Below are 18153 nucleotides of genomic sequence, written 5' to 3' on the forward strand. Positions count from 1 at the left end.
AATAAGACTTTTTACTTCCGCGATCGTTTTTCTTCTCATATTTGGGGATTATCGGGTACTGGTCCTGAAAGATGGATGGTAGAGAGAATCGCCTGAAAGCCCCAAGGTTATCTCTCAACTTCAATTATATAGATCCCTTCTTGCATGACGTAAGCTATTGTAAACAAGATGCGTACGTATACTGTGAGGTAATAGGCGAAGCGAGAGCAACAAGAGACACTGCATGAAAATGGAAACTTTCATTTAACTGAAAGAGCTCGAAGATGCTGATAAACAAAATTATATATAAAAATTACTCTGAAACAGAGAGAAACTTCCTGACCCCTTCTTTTTCTGTGAGGATGAATGGGTGAACGATATTTCAAAACTATTGGGCCTAACATGAGAGATGTCACCGAATACCTTGACATGCCAAGTGTTTTCATAGAGGGCTATGAAAGCGTACAAGTCCTTAGACTTATCACTTCTTTGTTGCCGGTCATGTGCAGGATTGTCATTATCACCCAATCACTAACATCAGCCACATTTGTTATATCAAATCAAAAGTTGAGTTATGCGTTAAAGTACTCTGTCATTTAGACCATGCTTCTATTTACATATTTTTGATACACGTTTTGAAGATAAGTCATGCTCAACTGCAGATATGAATATTCACCTACTTAAATTAAATCTTCATTGCTTTTGAATTTTTAATAACTAGCAAAAATATGACTAATGATATACTGATATATATATATATATATATATATATATATATATATATATATATATATATATATATATATATATATATATATGCACATGCATACATACACACACACACACACACACGGATTGGAAGACAGGTTTCATTACTCCCATCCCCAAATCTTCCAATCTCCACTCCTTTAGTGATTTGACCCATTAGTATCACTCCCATTCCTAGTCTTATTTGTGAGGATTTTGTCTTCGATTGGGCATACTCCAAAGTCAGCAAGTTCATTGATTCCAACAGTTTGGTAACGTGTGTTGAGTGTTGTTTTGAATGTAACAACTCAACATTTGTTGGTGAGCAATAAAGAGAGATAAGTTCCTTATCACTGGTTTATTGGATCACTGGGTACACACCGCTTCCACGATAACAACTGACTTACGCGCGTCCCTTCACTGGGCATACTAATTTCTACGGTTACCATTTGCTCAATTAGTTTCATTTATTCCCTTCCACACAGGAAACAACGGACACTCAAAATGATAAGTTAGTATAGAATACTTTACAAGGATAACCTATTTCACATTCATTTCACTTTCACATTACAATAATTGATATGATAATTAAATAAGTAGACAGGAAATGATAATATACGCCTTCTTCACGGAAACTACGAGAACAAATTACACACGCATACGAACACACACACTTCCAATTACGCATCACTTTTGAAATTCCTAAATGAATACATAATTTGCTATAACTACCATATATATATATATATATATATATATATATATATATATATATATATATATATATATATATGTATATACATATATATGTATATATATACATATATATATATATATATATATATATATATTACAAAGGATTACAAAGGCGGAGCATGCCGACAGGAGACCTTTTGATCCATATCTAGGTCGGATGCAAAAAAAAAAAAAAAAAAAAAAATTAGTAATAAAATAATAAATAAAAACTATAATAATGTAAATAACAAATAAAATACATAAATAAATGCATAGGTATAGTTAAAATGATAAACAAACAGGTAAATAGTAAATAATAAATTAACATATAACTAATGATAAATGAAAATCAGACAGACAAATGATAACAAAACAAAAACAAATAATATAACATAAATTATAATCATTACAGCATCTTACTTAAGTATTTATCCAAATGATTCTTAAAGCTTTGAACTGAACCATATTGCACTACCTGTGCAGGAAGTTTATTCCATTCATTAACTACACGGTTGGCAAAGTTGTTTCTACCTACTTCCAAATTGAATCTATTTCCGGACAGTTTGAGACCATTGTTTCTTGTCTGATTCTCATTCAATGTGAAAAATTTGTCACTTTTGATGTTGTCAATTCCCTTTAAAATCTTAAAGACCTGTATCAAGTCACCTCTGAGTCTACGCTTTTTTAGGGAAAACAGATTCATGTGTTTTAGTCGATTTTCGTATGATTTATTTTTGATATTTGGAATCAGTTTTGTGACTCGCCGTTGTACTTTTTCCAGTCTGTCAATGTCTTTAATGAGATTCGGTGACCATACGGAAACAGCATATTCCAAATGTGGACGAACTAACGATTTATATAGCTTGTTAATGAGTGATGGACTTTTGAAATCAAAAGATCGCGCAATCAGTCCCAGAATCTTATTTGCTTTCTCAGAGGCTGAAATACATTGCTTGGATGATTTGAGGTCGTTACTGATAATTACGCCGAGATCTTTTTCACTATCCACTTTTGTTAACGAATTTCCAAATAACTTGTAATCGTACTTACTGTTATTTTTACCTATGTGCATTACCTTGCATTTACTTGTGTTAAATTTCATTAGCCACTTTTCAGACCATTGCTGTAATTGATCTAAATCTTCTTGAATATCTAATTGGTTTGAGTGATCATTTGCCACTCCACACAGTTTTGTATCATCAGCAAATTTGGAAACAGTAGATTTAGTCCATGGTCTATATCATTTATATATACTATGAATAGAAGTGGCCCAAGAACGGAACCCTGAGGAACTCCACTTGCAACACTTTTCCATCCAGAAGTTTTTCCATTTAAAACAACTCTCTGTTTTCGACCATTCAACCAATTACTAGTCCAACCTAATAGGCTACAACTTATTCCATGCAAAGCTAGTTTAGTAAGTAGTCTTTCGTGTGGGACGGTATCGAAAGCTTTTGCAAAGTCTAGATATATTAAATCTATATTGTTTCTTTTGTCATAATTCGAGATAACTGTGTTGTAGAATTCGAGTAAGTTAGTCACGCAAGAACGTTTCCGTCTGAAACCATGCTGGCTATCATTTATCAAACGATTACTTTCTAAATGATGTTCGATAGCATCTCTGATGATAGTTTCCATTATTTTTCCTACGATTGAAGTCAAACTTATAGGCCTATAGTTATTTGGTTTCTTTTTGTCACCTTTTTTGAATATGGGAGTAACGTTAGCTAGCTTCCATTCTCTTGGGACATCTCCGGATATGATGGATTTCTTGAAAATAATTTATAATGGAATAACAATCTCATTTTTCATTTCCTTTAAGATTCTTGGATGCCAACCGTCAGGCCCTGGTGTTTTATTAACTTTGAGTTTGTCTATACACCTTTTAATTTTTTCTTTTGTTATATCTACCGTAGTGAGTAAGTTTAACCCAGACTTTTCACAGGTTTCAGTTTGGAATTCACTTTGAGGTGTTTCGTTTACGAATACCGAGCTAAAATAATTGTTTAAGATATTACACATTCCTTCATTTGAATATGTATATATATATGATACGTGAAAACATCCTCCACCACTCACTATCTTATTAGTTTCCTTGACTTTATCTACAGAAATATCGAGCAGCGCAAGACTTCACTTGCAGTTAGGTTCATTGACCTTGTTGATAACACCACTATAATCACCAAAGCCATCCACCTTGGCTTTCCTGCCTCCTTAGTAGCTTGACTTCCTGACGGACCGATGTCAAGCTGTCAGATATCAGGAACACGTTTCTGCAGTCCAGCACTTGTCCTGTGGGGTGCCACAGGGAAAAAGAATGGGGTTATTGTGTTTCCTAATACTCATCAACGATGCCCTGGGAGGCACACCGCACAGATGGAAATATGTTGGTGACTGCACGGTGGGGATCCCTGTGCCCAACATTGACCTGGACTACAACCCGCTACAGGACACGGTGGACAGGCTACACACATGGACAGTGCACTACAGTCACCATCAACCACAAAAAAACTGTGATAATGCACTTCCACACCTCCAATGGCGTTCTCCCCCCTCCCCTGCTGCTAATTGACGGCCAACCCCTACAGGTGGTCTAATCAACCAAGCTGCTGGAGATCACCATCGACAACAAGTTGACTTGGAAGGAGAACACCGCTAACACCGTCAGGCCAGCCTCCTACAAGCTGTATATGCTGTGTCGCCTGATATCAGTAGGGGCACATGCTGAAGATCTCAAAACCATCTACCCTTCCTTCATTTTGCTCAAGTTGATGTGTGCGTCACCTTCCTGGGCCTCCTCATTTACTGTCACACAGTAGCGACAGCTGGAGACAGTGCAGAAACGAGCCTGTTGGACAATTCTTGGCAACGAGTACACCACCTATCGGCACGCTCTCACCACACTTGGACTTCCAACCCTTGCTGACCATTACCTTCTGACTCTGAGGTCATTTGCGGTCACCCTAGTGAAACATCCTCGGCACCGGGACTTACTCCACCCCACCCCCCCAGCACCACCACCACGGCGCAAAATGCATCACCACATTACCATCAAGCCGATCAGAGCACGCACCGACCGGTATAAGAAGAGCTTCATATCGACATTTGAGGAGTTAATCAACAATAAATAAAAATGTTGTACAACACGGCTATTCCTTAGCTTACTGTTTTTATTAATGCTTGTAACAACATCTTTACAGTGTTATATTTTATATTTTTATGATTCGGTAGGCTGTATATTTTCAGCAGTAATGCTGCTATACCCAATAACCCGTACATTATTATTATTATTACACACACACACACACACACACACACACACACACACACACACACACACACACACACACACACACACACACACAAATATATATATATATATATATATATATATATAAAAAAAAAAATATATATATAATATATATATATATATATATATATATATATATATATATATATATATATATATATATATATATATATATATATATATATTGTAGTATAAAGTAGAGACAGATGAGTGGAAGGTGGTAACGGACCTATCCTTGTATTTGTCTGTTAATTAAATTGAGGGTCGAGTGTACCTTGTATATGCAAGACCTTGTATATGCACGACCTTGTATATGCACAGACTCAACATCTGGAAAAAGTCCTGTCTCATTTTAAAAAGATCCAACAATCATATGAAATTTATCAACAGACAGCAGTGTTTACGAGCTTCCGTGACAAATTATGATGTAGATATGGGAAATGGTAATGTCATTCATGATAATAAGATAGCAGGACCAGGAATGCATCCGAACATGCAGTCACGTGGGAACAATAGGCTACTGACTGTGGTGATAGAGATAACAGCAATTACAAACCTATCACCATTTATTTACCCAACTATTATCAATATGAACAATGAAGAGTTTAAAAAATTTGGCAAGAAAAGGTGTGAAAAATATAAGGATACATATGATCAAAATTCGTACGTCAACTTGTCAGATAATGCAACATCAAGTTGCATCATCAGTTTCGATGGAACATTGAGCTGGATGTATAACTGCATCACTGTGTCATCAAGTGGCAGGAATGCAAGACAGCAGATAATTGATTGATATCAGAATGCAATATAAGCAATATTTTCATTCAAAATAAAAAATGGTCATAGGACAAGGTCTTCCAGTATTCCCTTCAGATTGCGTGTATCTAATTCTTCCTTCTCCGCTTTTTTATCGGAATTTTCCTTTTTGACATACCATAAAAAGGCAACGAAAATTATTTGTACTAAACTTGCGGTTTGTATAACCAATAGCACAACAACTGAGTGGTATTTTTCCATATCAAAAGTGTAACACAAATCACAAAAGTTCCGTAGATTTTGTATGATCGCAATCACAATAAAAGATAACGCGCGCAGGTATCTAAATGTAAATATTCCATCCATCTTTTCACGAAAGGAAAACAATCAACCGACAATTGCTACCTTCCTTCTACTACTATAAATCGTTGACATATCCCATTCTACTGAAACATGGACCTCAGTCAGAAGTAGTAGAGGAGAGTAGCAGAAAGGCTTGTAAATCTATAAAAACGATCGACATTTTTTATTGAAATTAATCTCCAGCAATAAAATTCTTGTCCGTATGATTGTCGATAAGTCCCCCAAAGATATTAACTGCATAATCCCATTAACTGCATAATCCCATACGGGGATTATTTAGTGTTTATCTAAACAAAATTCTATCCAATGTTTTCATTGAAATTAAAGGGCTGATTATGAATTAATATTAACTCTTCAAACCAAGGGTTTATTTTTTAATCCATATAAATAAAATCTCCCCACGTCATCTAATCGGGAGAATAATTCGACGACATTACGTCATTTCTTAACCTACGAGTATCTGCCAGTACCACACTGTATAGGGTATTGACTTTTATGCAGTCCATATCTTATGAACTTCAGTGACATCCCTACTGTACTATCTTGAGTGTTTGAAGTGTTGTAGGGTAGGAGAATTATAGCACATCAAAATTGTATGGTGATAATATTAATTTCAGTTTTTTGTATTTGCAGATATTGGTACCTTCATTGAATGGAATAAACTTAAGAATCAAGAAGTGTATCAATAGTCCTTAGAATGGACAGTAAACCTACGTACCAGCCACGTAGCACTATTTTAGGATTTGTTAATAATCCCCACATCTATGGTTCAGTCTTCTAGAAGCTCCGGTTATTAATGATGAAATACTAATAACTTCTCCCACCAAAACAATCACCTTATTAGCACAGTCACTACCACCAGCATCACTATCGTCGCTTCCACCAACACTGAGCTCCCATTTGATGGCGTCGATCTGATGTAGTAACGCTTGAGAGATACGAAGTTTCTGACAAACAATCTTTAAACTCTGAGAGAAGATTTGACGTCACACTTAAATTGGTTTCACCACAATCATCGGATCACTGTTAGCCAAGATTGATCCTCTATTTTTCTCACGGAGTTATCAGCCATAAGCCTGAGCCTATGTAATGTACTTACTCATGCACCTTACCCTGTGTAATTCCTCGGTGAAATGACACTGCTCAACACGACGTTCCTCCAGAATATATGGCCCTCTTCGTTTGAACCCCGAAAGGTCACAAAATAATCAACCTTGTGATAATATGACTTAAGTAATAAATTCGGGTATAAAAAGCAAGATAAGATAGTCCTACCCTTAGTGTAAAAAAAGTGGGTACAAAAAATTATTCTCAGAGTGACCTCCAGATGCCTCTCCGACCTTCCTGCGTATCATGAGAGGAAACTATTCATCTTAGATACAAGGAAGACTGTTCTAGGGCTGACACGCTCTGATCTGCACGCACTAATCATACTTATAGGGAAATGTGAACAAGAACAGGGGGTTATCTATTGACAAAGAAACAAGATTCCGCCTTACACAACAACAGGACATAGGTCCGTCGATCATACTAGTACAGCTTTCGTATTTCCCCAACAAAATCTGAAATCAACTCATAGTACTCCTTTGGGGGGAAATAGTATGTACTCCCATTTTATTTTGGATCTTAACATAAAGAAAAACATTTGTGCATGCAGATTCCATGGATGAGAATTTAATAGCTAAGGCGCCCACCAAAGCTTGACCGACCCTCAACAAAACAAATTCTACTGTCTCTTAGTGGTTGATATCTGGTGCGACATTATATGATAATCAACAAGCCAACTGTAGAGAACATACGGCCTCCAAACGAGGTTTCCCTCTCCTTTTGCATTGACAATGATGACGGTACGAAACTTAATTCTGGATATCATCCCACCAAAATAAAACCACATAACCTGATCGAAAGTGAACGCACCGAACGCTGTAAAAATATTATGACACAAAGCATCATGTGTCTTTAAAGAATTTGAGATCATTTGTCATGAACATTTCATGTGTTGCATGAAACATATAAATGTAATTTCCCATGGTCTTTGTGACATTTTGCGTCTCTTAATTTCTGGCTGAATAGTGTTGACATGCGCGCCGGCCTCGTCCATAGTAAGGGGGTAGGAATAAGAACATAAGAACTTAAGAACATAAGAACCTAAGTAGCAAAAACGAGTAGAATGTTAACGAGAAATGTCTTCTGTTCTGCCACTTTCATATTGCATCATTGACCCGCTTTGATCAATCATGAACTTGACTTCCAGTTGATTGGGCTGATAATACTGCAAGATACGTATGATAGATTAGCTACATAGATTATAATTAGATATGATAAGTACATCAGAATTAATACACAAGACGGAGAAGACACCAAGTGGGAAAATTGAAGAAATAAAATGATAAATCTACAACTCAGCATTCCCTTAAGATGGTGGTCAACCAAACCTTGATGTCATTAATTGCGTCGAGTCCGATACTTTATACACTGTTTCTGTGTATATAAACAAAAATTATATGCCACTCTATCTAAATGGAAAAAAAAAGTAAATTTGTATTATTCGGTATATCAAGAATATTCTTCCCCACAACGGATTTCTGATCTCACTTCAAGACGATTTACTAAACGTGATAAAATACTGATTTTGATACAGCTTGGGTATGCGTATTTGCTGTATCCCACTCTCAAACCTAATTCTACAATTATCACCTCATTAAATTAACTGATGTCGAAATCACAGATGTCTCTATTAAAGCATCTAAATATAACGATATGGCTAGACTGGTTATAAAGAGCACGCGCATAGAGAAATGTAGCTACGAAATTAAAGTTGCCAGACAAGATAGATCGAACCCAAAGGGCTTCTTTCATCTCTACAGAACATAAAATAAGGAAGGGATAGGCTCAATTAAAAACGACGAAGATGTCATGATAGATTCGGAGGAAAAGATGAACGAGGCATTTAACAAGTGTTTTCTCACGGTGTTTACAAAGGAGAGGTTGCGACCCCATTTTCAGTGGGGATGAAGGAAATAGACTAACTAACATCAGCATTAGTAAGATAGAAGTAGTCAAATAGATTAATAGACTTAAAGATACAAAATCCCAGGGTTCAGACAAACTTTTTCCGAGTGCTTAAAAAAATGTAAATTTGAAATTTGAGAACATGGGAATACTCAATAAATCGGTGTGGTTTTGTGCCTATTGATTAGGGGCAGGCAAACGTTGTTCCTGATTTCAAAAAGGAAGATCAATCGTCTAAATGCAACTACAGGCCAATCCATTTGACATTAGTTATAGGTAAATTGCATGAATCAATAATAGCTAATAGAATGATATTGAAGAAATATCTCGTAAGTATATTGTCAAAACTGCACTGTGGGGTGTTTTGTTATTTAATTATTGAATTCTGTCTATCGTGGTGTTTGATTTTCTATTTCTGTAATTCATAGTACGTGTTTGTTTATATTAGCTGTTGGTTGATATAGATGTTTCTGATAGTTCTATGTGGATTGGGTAATTGGTTGTATATCAATTATTTTACATTTTATGAATGTAGATATTTTGTTGGATGTTATGTTGATTTAGAGGATTTGAAGTGAATTATTTGATCACTTTATGTCTTTGATATGTGGGTTATTTGTATGCACCTATTGGTTTCTGACATATTATTCATATTAAATGCGTTTACATTTTGAGTAGGTGTAAATATTTGTGGAAATACAGGGGGGGTACCTAACATTACTTGATGATGACTAACGAGTAGTGTTGATTAGGTAGCACTGGCTGGCACAGTGGGTAATTGGTAGTGGTGGGCAGCTACCGGTAAAGTTACCGGTTTTATCGGTAATAACCTTAACGGTAGCTTAACGGCAAAAATTCTGCTACCGTTAAGGTTCCGTTAACCGATAAGCTATACCATAACACTCGGAGAGCGGTAAGCACGTCTCTGCTTGGTGGTACTGAGTGACGGTACTGACTGTAGTGGTGGGCAGCTACCGATAGTTACGGGTTTTATCGGTAACAACCTTGACGGTAGCTTACCAGCAAAAATTCTGCTACCGTTAAGGCTCCGTTAACCGATAAGCTATACCATAACACTCAGAGAGCGGTAAGCACGTCTCGACTTGATGGTACTGACAATACTGACGGCCCACTGTACCGCTAATTTTACTGGTTAAACTTTTACCATTAAGCAAGTATGTACCGCTAAGGTCTCGGTAATTATTTTACCATTAAAACAGTTTTTTTTTTGGCATTTTTGTCAATTTCTCAATAGAATTAATGTTATTTCTGTGATCAGCATACGAAATTATATTAATTGTGAAAGTTTCATCGAAAAATTCCGCGTGTCGCCAAATGAAGACTCATATATGTATATATATATATATATATATGTGTGTATATATATATATATATATATATGTGTGTATATATATATATATATGCTAGTGATGAAAATGCCAATATGCTTCTGTTTCTAAATAAGAATATGAACTAATTTGTATGAAAAGATAATTGAGGAAATAAATAAAAAATGTGCTAACAATGAAATCTAATATATCCTTGAGTATTCACCTTGGTCTTTGGATCACGTGCTGGGCTAATTTGTATGAAATAAGTATTAAAACAAGGGAATATTAAAAGCAGTTTTTAGGAAAACATCTATTACAAATTAGTCAGTTTAGGTTAGTTTTTAAGAAAACATTTATTACAATCTAGTCAAAGCTTTATATGTGTATGTGTGTGTATTAACAAAACTCCCACTCCCACATGCACCCTCCAAACATAGACCCATGCATGCAGAGGCGGACAAAAGTTTATACACCACACCCACCCTCAGACACCCTCCTTTCACTCACTTGCTCGGTAGATAGCATACTAAAGTAGCACCAATTAAAGTATGACTTTTTCCCTTTACAATGACATAACAATCAAAATAATATGTAAAATAGAACCAGACATATAGCTTATTAAAGGACGAAAACATTGATTTTTCAGGAGAGACAGTTAAACTGGGAGGCTGGATACTGTAGATAGGCGGCATGCTTCTACCTCTAACTTTGATAACGCACTGATATCTAAAAAATTCAAAATCATGTGTTTACTGTTGAGAATCATAGCTTGCTTCCGATTGGTGGGAGGAGTTGCCAGATATCTCCATAAACACAATATCGTAAACAAAATAGAACTGGCTATCGAAAGTTTTACTTTATTTCAATATACAGAATATGCAATGGGGTTGTGACTACACACCATAGTAGGATGACATTTGTTTAAAGATTTAAGTCATATAGGCGACTACTACCTCACGAGTCTTTTACCGGTAAAATCCCGGTAATTCCGGTAACGGCATTGTTGTTTACCGGTAATTCCGGTACTGAGATTAGCGGTATTTGCCCAGCACTAGTAATTGGAGACTGACGTAAACTGAAGGTGTTGATTCCTAGTTGATGTTGAACAATGCTTGGGTTTGCAATTTTCGAGTGGCACTCGAGCCAAGGGTGGCGGTGGGTGAAGGGTGTGGTTGGTAGGTTGAGGTGGGTAGAGTTGAGTCGACGGGGGTGGGCTTGCTCGACCAGAGGGGCGAGCGAGTAGCTCAGCTGATGCGAAGTTCCTGGTCGTGGGTGGAAGAGAGCGGGTAGGTTAGGCGGTTCCGAGCCCAGCCGTCGCGAAGTTCCTGGTCTGGTTGGTCATGAAGGGGGTGGAGGTAGTAATTAGGTTAAGCGGGTCCGTGCTTAACCGATGCGAAGTTCCTGGTCTGGCTGTTCATGAAGGGGGTGGAGGCGGGTGGAATGCAGTTTCTCGTCCGGCTCCTGAATTTAAAAGGGGAGATTAGTAGGAGTCTATGGTTTATACTCACGATGACTGGTGACATTAATTGGGGACAGCGGATGTGGAGATGCCTCTTAGACGAGTCTTATCGGTCTGGGTCCAATGCGTCCTGACTGTAGTCGTTGAGGATACTGGGTCGACTTTCAAGTCGGTGTGCTGGATCTCTACAGCTGATTGGAGTCATCTGGTCTCTGAAGAAATAGAGGTCAGTACTATTGCTTACCGAGAGGGTCGCTGTGTAGATTTCGCCTCGGGGGAGAGTGGTTGGAGAGAGGTGATGTATAGATGGTCTCTCGCTGGGAGGTGCTCGGAACTGATGGGAGTCTTGTGGTGGCTGAATGGAGACTTGTGGCCCGATCTCCTGGGAGATGCGCGTAGCTGATTGGAGTCTTGTGGTTCGATTTGCTAGCCCTGGGGTTTGTTTGAGAGTGGGTTTCAATGTGATTTGATTGGAGTCTTGATATGGCGATGTGTTGAGTTGACAGGCGCTTTCTCCTACTCTGACAGCGGTCTCTCTGCAGACAGCTGTCGTCCGATTGGTAGCGTACTGCCACTAGGTGGCTTAAATCCGAAGTCCTTACGATTTCACCACCGGTTGGTGGAGTGGTGGTGTGTAGATGATGAAGCGTGCTGACGAAGCACTGGGCTTGCTTTGAGGTTTTGTGGCTTGATTCCTCGATTCCGGGGGCTTGATTGAAGATATGAGAAGTCAAAGACAGGTGGTGTCTCTTTCGTAGACAGTTGCCTGTTTCTTCTGAATGGTAGGTGTGGCTTGAGCGGCTGAGGACGAAGATTTTATTCGGGCCTCCTTTGGTAGGCGCGTCTCTTCGGATTTTGGCGTGAGAGCACCGCTCGCCACCGGTGTAACCAGTGTTTGTGGTACAAACAAAGGTGGATTTGCGGGCGAGGTAAAGTCTCTGACGGACTTTCTCATGTTAAGAAAATGATCTGGTCAATTATTACAGGTTACAATTAGGTCCTTTGACCAAATATTCTTAGTGCCGGGGCTTTACCTCGGGCACTGCCTTGAGGAATCTCCCCTCTGCCAGGTTCGCAACCTGGGCAGATCTCTGGCAGGCTCGTGACCTGACCAGCTCTGGCGGTCTCGACGGCATAGCTGTCCGCTAATTAAGGACGGAGGCTAGTGGGTTGTCGTATGTGAGACGTGTTAGTTCACAATTCTTAGGCATTGATGTTAGTTCCGTTATACAGGGGTTAGTCGTATGGTTGGTGGGTGTGGTTAGACATGGTGTATATTAACTTACGGTAATGTAACTGGGGTAGGTATAAGAAAAGGTTCGATGGGTCTGTCTGATGACATTAGGCATCTTCGTGTGGCGACACTGGGATGCATTCTGTTATGATCTGAGTCAGGATGTTTAGGGCTGGGAAAGTGATAATGTTTGTAAGATTACAGATCTTGCTCAAGGCGAGTACCATGTCGCATGTTTGTGGACCACGTGCGTGGTTGGTGATGGTTAGCAATGGTTACACAACTTCTCAGTCATTTCATTCCAAACACCTTCATGCTCTTCCCGTTCTCCCTTAAATTCAAAGTCTCTGGTTCCTGCAGTGCAGTGGATACAACCACCTTTTCATATAACCTTCTATTTGGATTCATACCAAAATACCTTTTTTAACATTTTTTTAATCTAGGCACACACACACATACCTCGTGGCGCAGTGGTTAGAGTTCTCGCATACCACTACAGCGGTGCAGGTTCGAATCTCGCCCAGGGCTGAAATAATTTCAGTATCTCTGCGTTACGGGTTGTTACTCCAACTCTCGTGGGCGGGGAGTTGGGTGTGTGTGTGCGTGTAAGGTCACAGTATTACCCATGGATCGGTCATACGAGCTCTGAGATATCCGTGAAGTTAATAACTGTCGATCACGAGTCCAACACGTAATCCGAGACCATGGTGAATCACACACAAACACAGCCCTGGGCGGGTTCGAATCCCGCCCAGGGCTGAAATAATTTCAGTATCTCTGCGCTACGGGTTGTTACTCCAACTCTCGTGGGCGGGGAGTTGGATATGTGTGTGCGTGTAAGGTCACAGTATTACCCAAAGATCGGTCATATATGAGCTCTGAGCTCTCTTCCGGGAGGGAAATGGCTATCGATCACGAGTCCAACACGTGATCCAAAGACCATGGTGAATCACACACACACACACACACATGTATATATATATATATACAGTATAATACATACATATAATACATATGATCACCATTCTTCATCATTTGGGAGCACGCAAAAAGGAGCTGATTAATGAAGAACAGCTTACTACACTGAATTTAAAATACATTTTCCGCTGAGTATGCATGTTGAACCCTAATAATACGACTGGTAGATTTTTTTTTTTTTTTTTTTTTTTTGGTCCTTCGACCCACTTCTTCAAGTGGATCCTATCAACTTTACTACCGTTGCACAATTTCGTTCATGGCGTCCTGGGTTGGGGGTTAAAATTCCAGAATCACGCAAGCACGGATATCTAACCGAATATAACCTAACCTACCATAACCATTCCATAGGGAAAATACATATTTCAAATGCAATAAAAGAAAGAAGTGAAAATGTGTTTGCGTGATACAGAAATAGAACCGAGTTAGAACTAAGAATACCTTCAATGCCCAAGGAGATTTTTTCCTGAATGAGAAACGCAACCGGGTATAAGCAAGCCAGGAAAAATACGATATAAGGGCGAAGTCCAACATCATCAAATACAACCACCAACAAGATCCCCTTCCTGCTTGAAAAGTGGGCGATTTTCAAGGCTTGACGTAGTTCCCTTATCAACATGATAACAAAGCTCGAGCAAACAAAACGTACCAATAAACACTTTTTCATGCTGTTTATCCTGACAAACTTTATCCTATTATCCCGAGTGCTGCTGGACACACACACACACACACACACTTCAACGAATGGACGGCTTAGAAGACGTTCTGAAGAAAATTGAAGTTTGTGGAGTAGTAGGAAAGTAGGGAAAGAGGAAAGGGGGAGGGATTACTGAGGGAAATGGAAGGAAATGAGGAAGGAGTAGACTTGGCCCAGGCAGACAGGCGAAAGGTAAACAAAAGGCCTCCCGACGACGACGAAATGTCTAATAAAAATGTAAAGATTAGAAGTATAGATAAGAGCAATACAGTAGAAAGTGATGAGAATATTTTCAAGGGATTTAAAGAGGGTGGGGGGGACACAAACCCCCCCGACTGACAAGACTAGAGGAGAAGGTTGATAAGGTGATCGAGGACTTGGAGAGTAGGTTAGGTCATATGAACACCATTTTACAAAGGGTTGAAAGATTGGAAGAACTAGAAAAGGCGAATAAAAACTTAACTGATGAAATAGAAGACCTAAAAAGACAGTTAAGAGAAGTAAAGATGGAGAATGAGGAATTGAAGAAGAATAGTAAAGAAAACAGAGGGACAATAGCTAAAGAAACTAAGAATTGGAAAACAACCCAAGAAGGAAATAAGGTTTCATTCACTGACATAGACAAACAGCAATTGAAAGAACATACTGAAGACTCAGTTATTAAAGTGATGAGACAGAAGGAGAATATAGTAAGAGATTTAGCAGACAAGAAGAAATGTATAATTATATTAGGAATGGAAGAGAAACACAACACAGATAGAACCACAAGAATCAAAGAGGAAAATGAAAAAGTAAGCCAATTACTAGAATCAGTTCAGGAAGATGAACCAGAAATTATGAAACAAATCGAAGAGAAATTTAGACTCGGAAAGTATAGCACAGACAAGACCAGACCAATTAAGATTAAATTCAAGTCACAAACAACGGCAGAGAATATCTTATCCAAAACAGGGAAACTAGCAACAAGTGAACAATATAAAAAGATATGGATAAAAAAGGGAAATGAATAAAGAGGAAAGAGAGGAAGAAAAGCAGAAAAGACTGGAAGCTAAGGCAAAAAACGAGAACAGAACGGAGTCAGAGAAAGAGAGATTCTATTGGAGAGTAGTGAACATGAAACTAAGGAAGTTCGACATACAAAAGAAAAACATAAGGGAAACAGAGAACACAATGGAAGTGGCAGAAAACTAAGAGTGTCTTACACAAATATAGATGGATTAATAACAGGATTGAATGAGCTGAATGATTATTTGAAGGAAAAAGAACCGGACATAATGGGAATTGTAGAAACAAAATTAAAAGGCCCACTACCACCCAACAGTGTAGGACATGATGCATACAATTATTGGATTAGAAACAGAGAGAAGAAGCAAGGGGGTGGAGTTATGTTCCTGACTAAGAAGGATATAAACGTGAAAGGTGTCATATATGGAAATAATACAGTAGAGATGATTATGATAGAAGTGGAAGACAGAGATAAGAAGTTCATAATATTTTTGATAAATTATGTGCCTCCAAAAACAGCCTCATGGGAGGAGAGTGAACATAAAAGTATGTTAGAAGACACAAAGATAACATTAAATAAAATAATGGAAGATGGAGGAAGAATAGTTATGATGGGCGACTTTAATTGCAAAGAAATCTGCTGGGAAGAAATGACAGTAAAGGGTGGAGACGACTCATGGGGAAACGCTCTACTCGAGATGATTATTGACCACACAATGACACAATGGATACAGGAGAACACTAGGTATAGAAATGAAGAACCATCGAGACTAGACTTATTAATTACATCTGAACCTAGAATAGTGGACAAGATTGAATATAAAACACCAATAGGTAAAAGTGACCACATATTGATTGAACTGGAACTTAATGAAGAAAAATATATCAAAAGAAATGAACAATATAGAAAAGGAAGAATGATGTATGAAAAAACAAACTTTGATAAAATAAGAGAATTCTTTCAACAAGAAAACTGGGAAGAAATATACAAAGAAGAAACATCAGTGGAAAAGAAATGGAATATTTTGACAAAAATTTACAAAAAAGGAGTGGAAAAGTATGTCCCAAGACAAAAACAAGAAAAAGAATATGTAAAATGCTGGTACAACAAAAGTTGTAGGGAGTTAAAAGACAAAAGAGACAAAGCCTGGACCAGATGGAAAAAAGACAGAAGACATGAAAAATGGAAAATATATACCAGTTATAGAAATGAATATGTACAAATGTGCAGAGAAGAAAAGAGAAAATATGAAAAAGACGTCATAGAAAAATGTAAAGATCAACCAAAACTATTCTACAGATTTGTAAACAATAAACTGAAAAACAAACAGGACTTGGAGAAATTAAGACAAGGGGGAGTTGAATACACTGAGGAAATGGAAATGGCGGAAATTATGAACAAACATTTTAAATCAGTGTTTACAAGGGAGAACATACAACCTGAAGAGATTGAATGGAAAGAGAAAGTCCCCCCTATAGAAGAAATAGAAGTATCAAAGAATGAAATATTGATACACTTGAGTAATCTTGATGTCAGAAAATCGCATGGACCAGATGAAATAGCAAACTGGATTCTGAAAGAATGCAGGAATGAACTGGCAGACAAAATACATAGCATAATAAGCAGTTCCTTGAAAGAAGGAAAAGTTCCAGAAGATTGGAAAAAAGCAAATATAGTACCTATATATAAAGGAGGAAATAAAGAAGAACCTACCAACTATAGACCAGTCTCTCTAACAAGTACAATAGCAAAAATTTGTGAAAGAATGATCAAAAATAGATGGGTAAAATACTTGGAAAAAAACAACGTACTAAATCCAAGGTAATTTGGATTCAGACAAGGACGATCATGCGTCACCAATTTAATATGTTTCTATTCAAGGCTAATAGATATAATACAAGAAAGAGATGGATGGGCTGATTGTACATTTCTAGACCTAAAAAAAGCTTTTGACAAAGTACCACATAAGAAGTTGCTTAAGAAACTAGAATCTGAAGGAGGAATACAAGGTAAATTACTAAATTGGATGGAAGACTTTTTGCAAGAAAGAAAAATGAGAGTAGTGATAAGAAACCAGCACTCAAAATGGAATGAAGTAATAAGCGGTGTCCCGCAGGGAACAGTTCTGGCCCCAATAATGTTTGCTATATATATTAATGATATGGATGAAGGAATTGAAAGCTATATGAGCTTCTTTGCAGACGATGCAAAACTACTGAAAAGAGTGAAAACTGAAGAAGATTGTGAATCACTACAGAGAGATCTAAATAAAGTACAGGAATGGAGTAGGAAATGGGAGATGGAGTTCAATACAAAAAAGTGTAGTATAATGGAATTTGGAAAAAGCAAAAACAGAATAACAGGATCATATAATTTGGGAGAAGAAGGAATAAAAAAAGTAGAAAATGAGAAGGACCTGGGAATCATTGTTATGAATAATATGTCACCTGAGAAACATATAAATAAGATTTTTGGAGAAACTTATAATTTAATAAGAACAATCAAAGTGGCATTTACATACCTGGATGAAGAAATGGTGAGGAAAATCC

At 37.7% G+C, this 18153-nt stretch overlaps 1 protein-coding gene across 1 annotated transcript in view; it reads right to left on the reverse strand.

Annotated features, from left to right (window-relative positions):
* The window catches only part of LOC143038660 (acyl-coenzyme A thioesterase 1-like), a 28862-nt gene extending 21948 nt beyond the window's left edge, over nucleotides 1-6914 (reverse strand). Inside the window, exon 1 of the mRNA XM_076208165.1 lies at nucleotides 6727-6914. Within this exon, the coding sequence (XP_076064280.1) occupies nucleotides 6727-6755 (29 nt within the window). The 5' untranslated portion in view covers nucleotides 6756-6914. The remainder of the gene's footprint in view (nucleotides 1-6726) is intronic.
* Nucleotides 6915-18153: the final 11239 nt, after the last annotated feature.

This window comes from Oratosquilla oratoria, chromosome 24 (genome assembly GCF_046742065.1).
Source record: "Oratosquilla oratoria isolate Oo_2021 chromosome 24, ASM4674206v1, whole genome shotgun sequence".
Taxonomy (NCBI): domain Eukaryota; kingdom Metazoa; phylum Arthropoda; class Malacostraca; order Stomatopoda; family Squillidae; genus Oratosquilla; species Oratosquilla oratoria.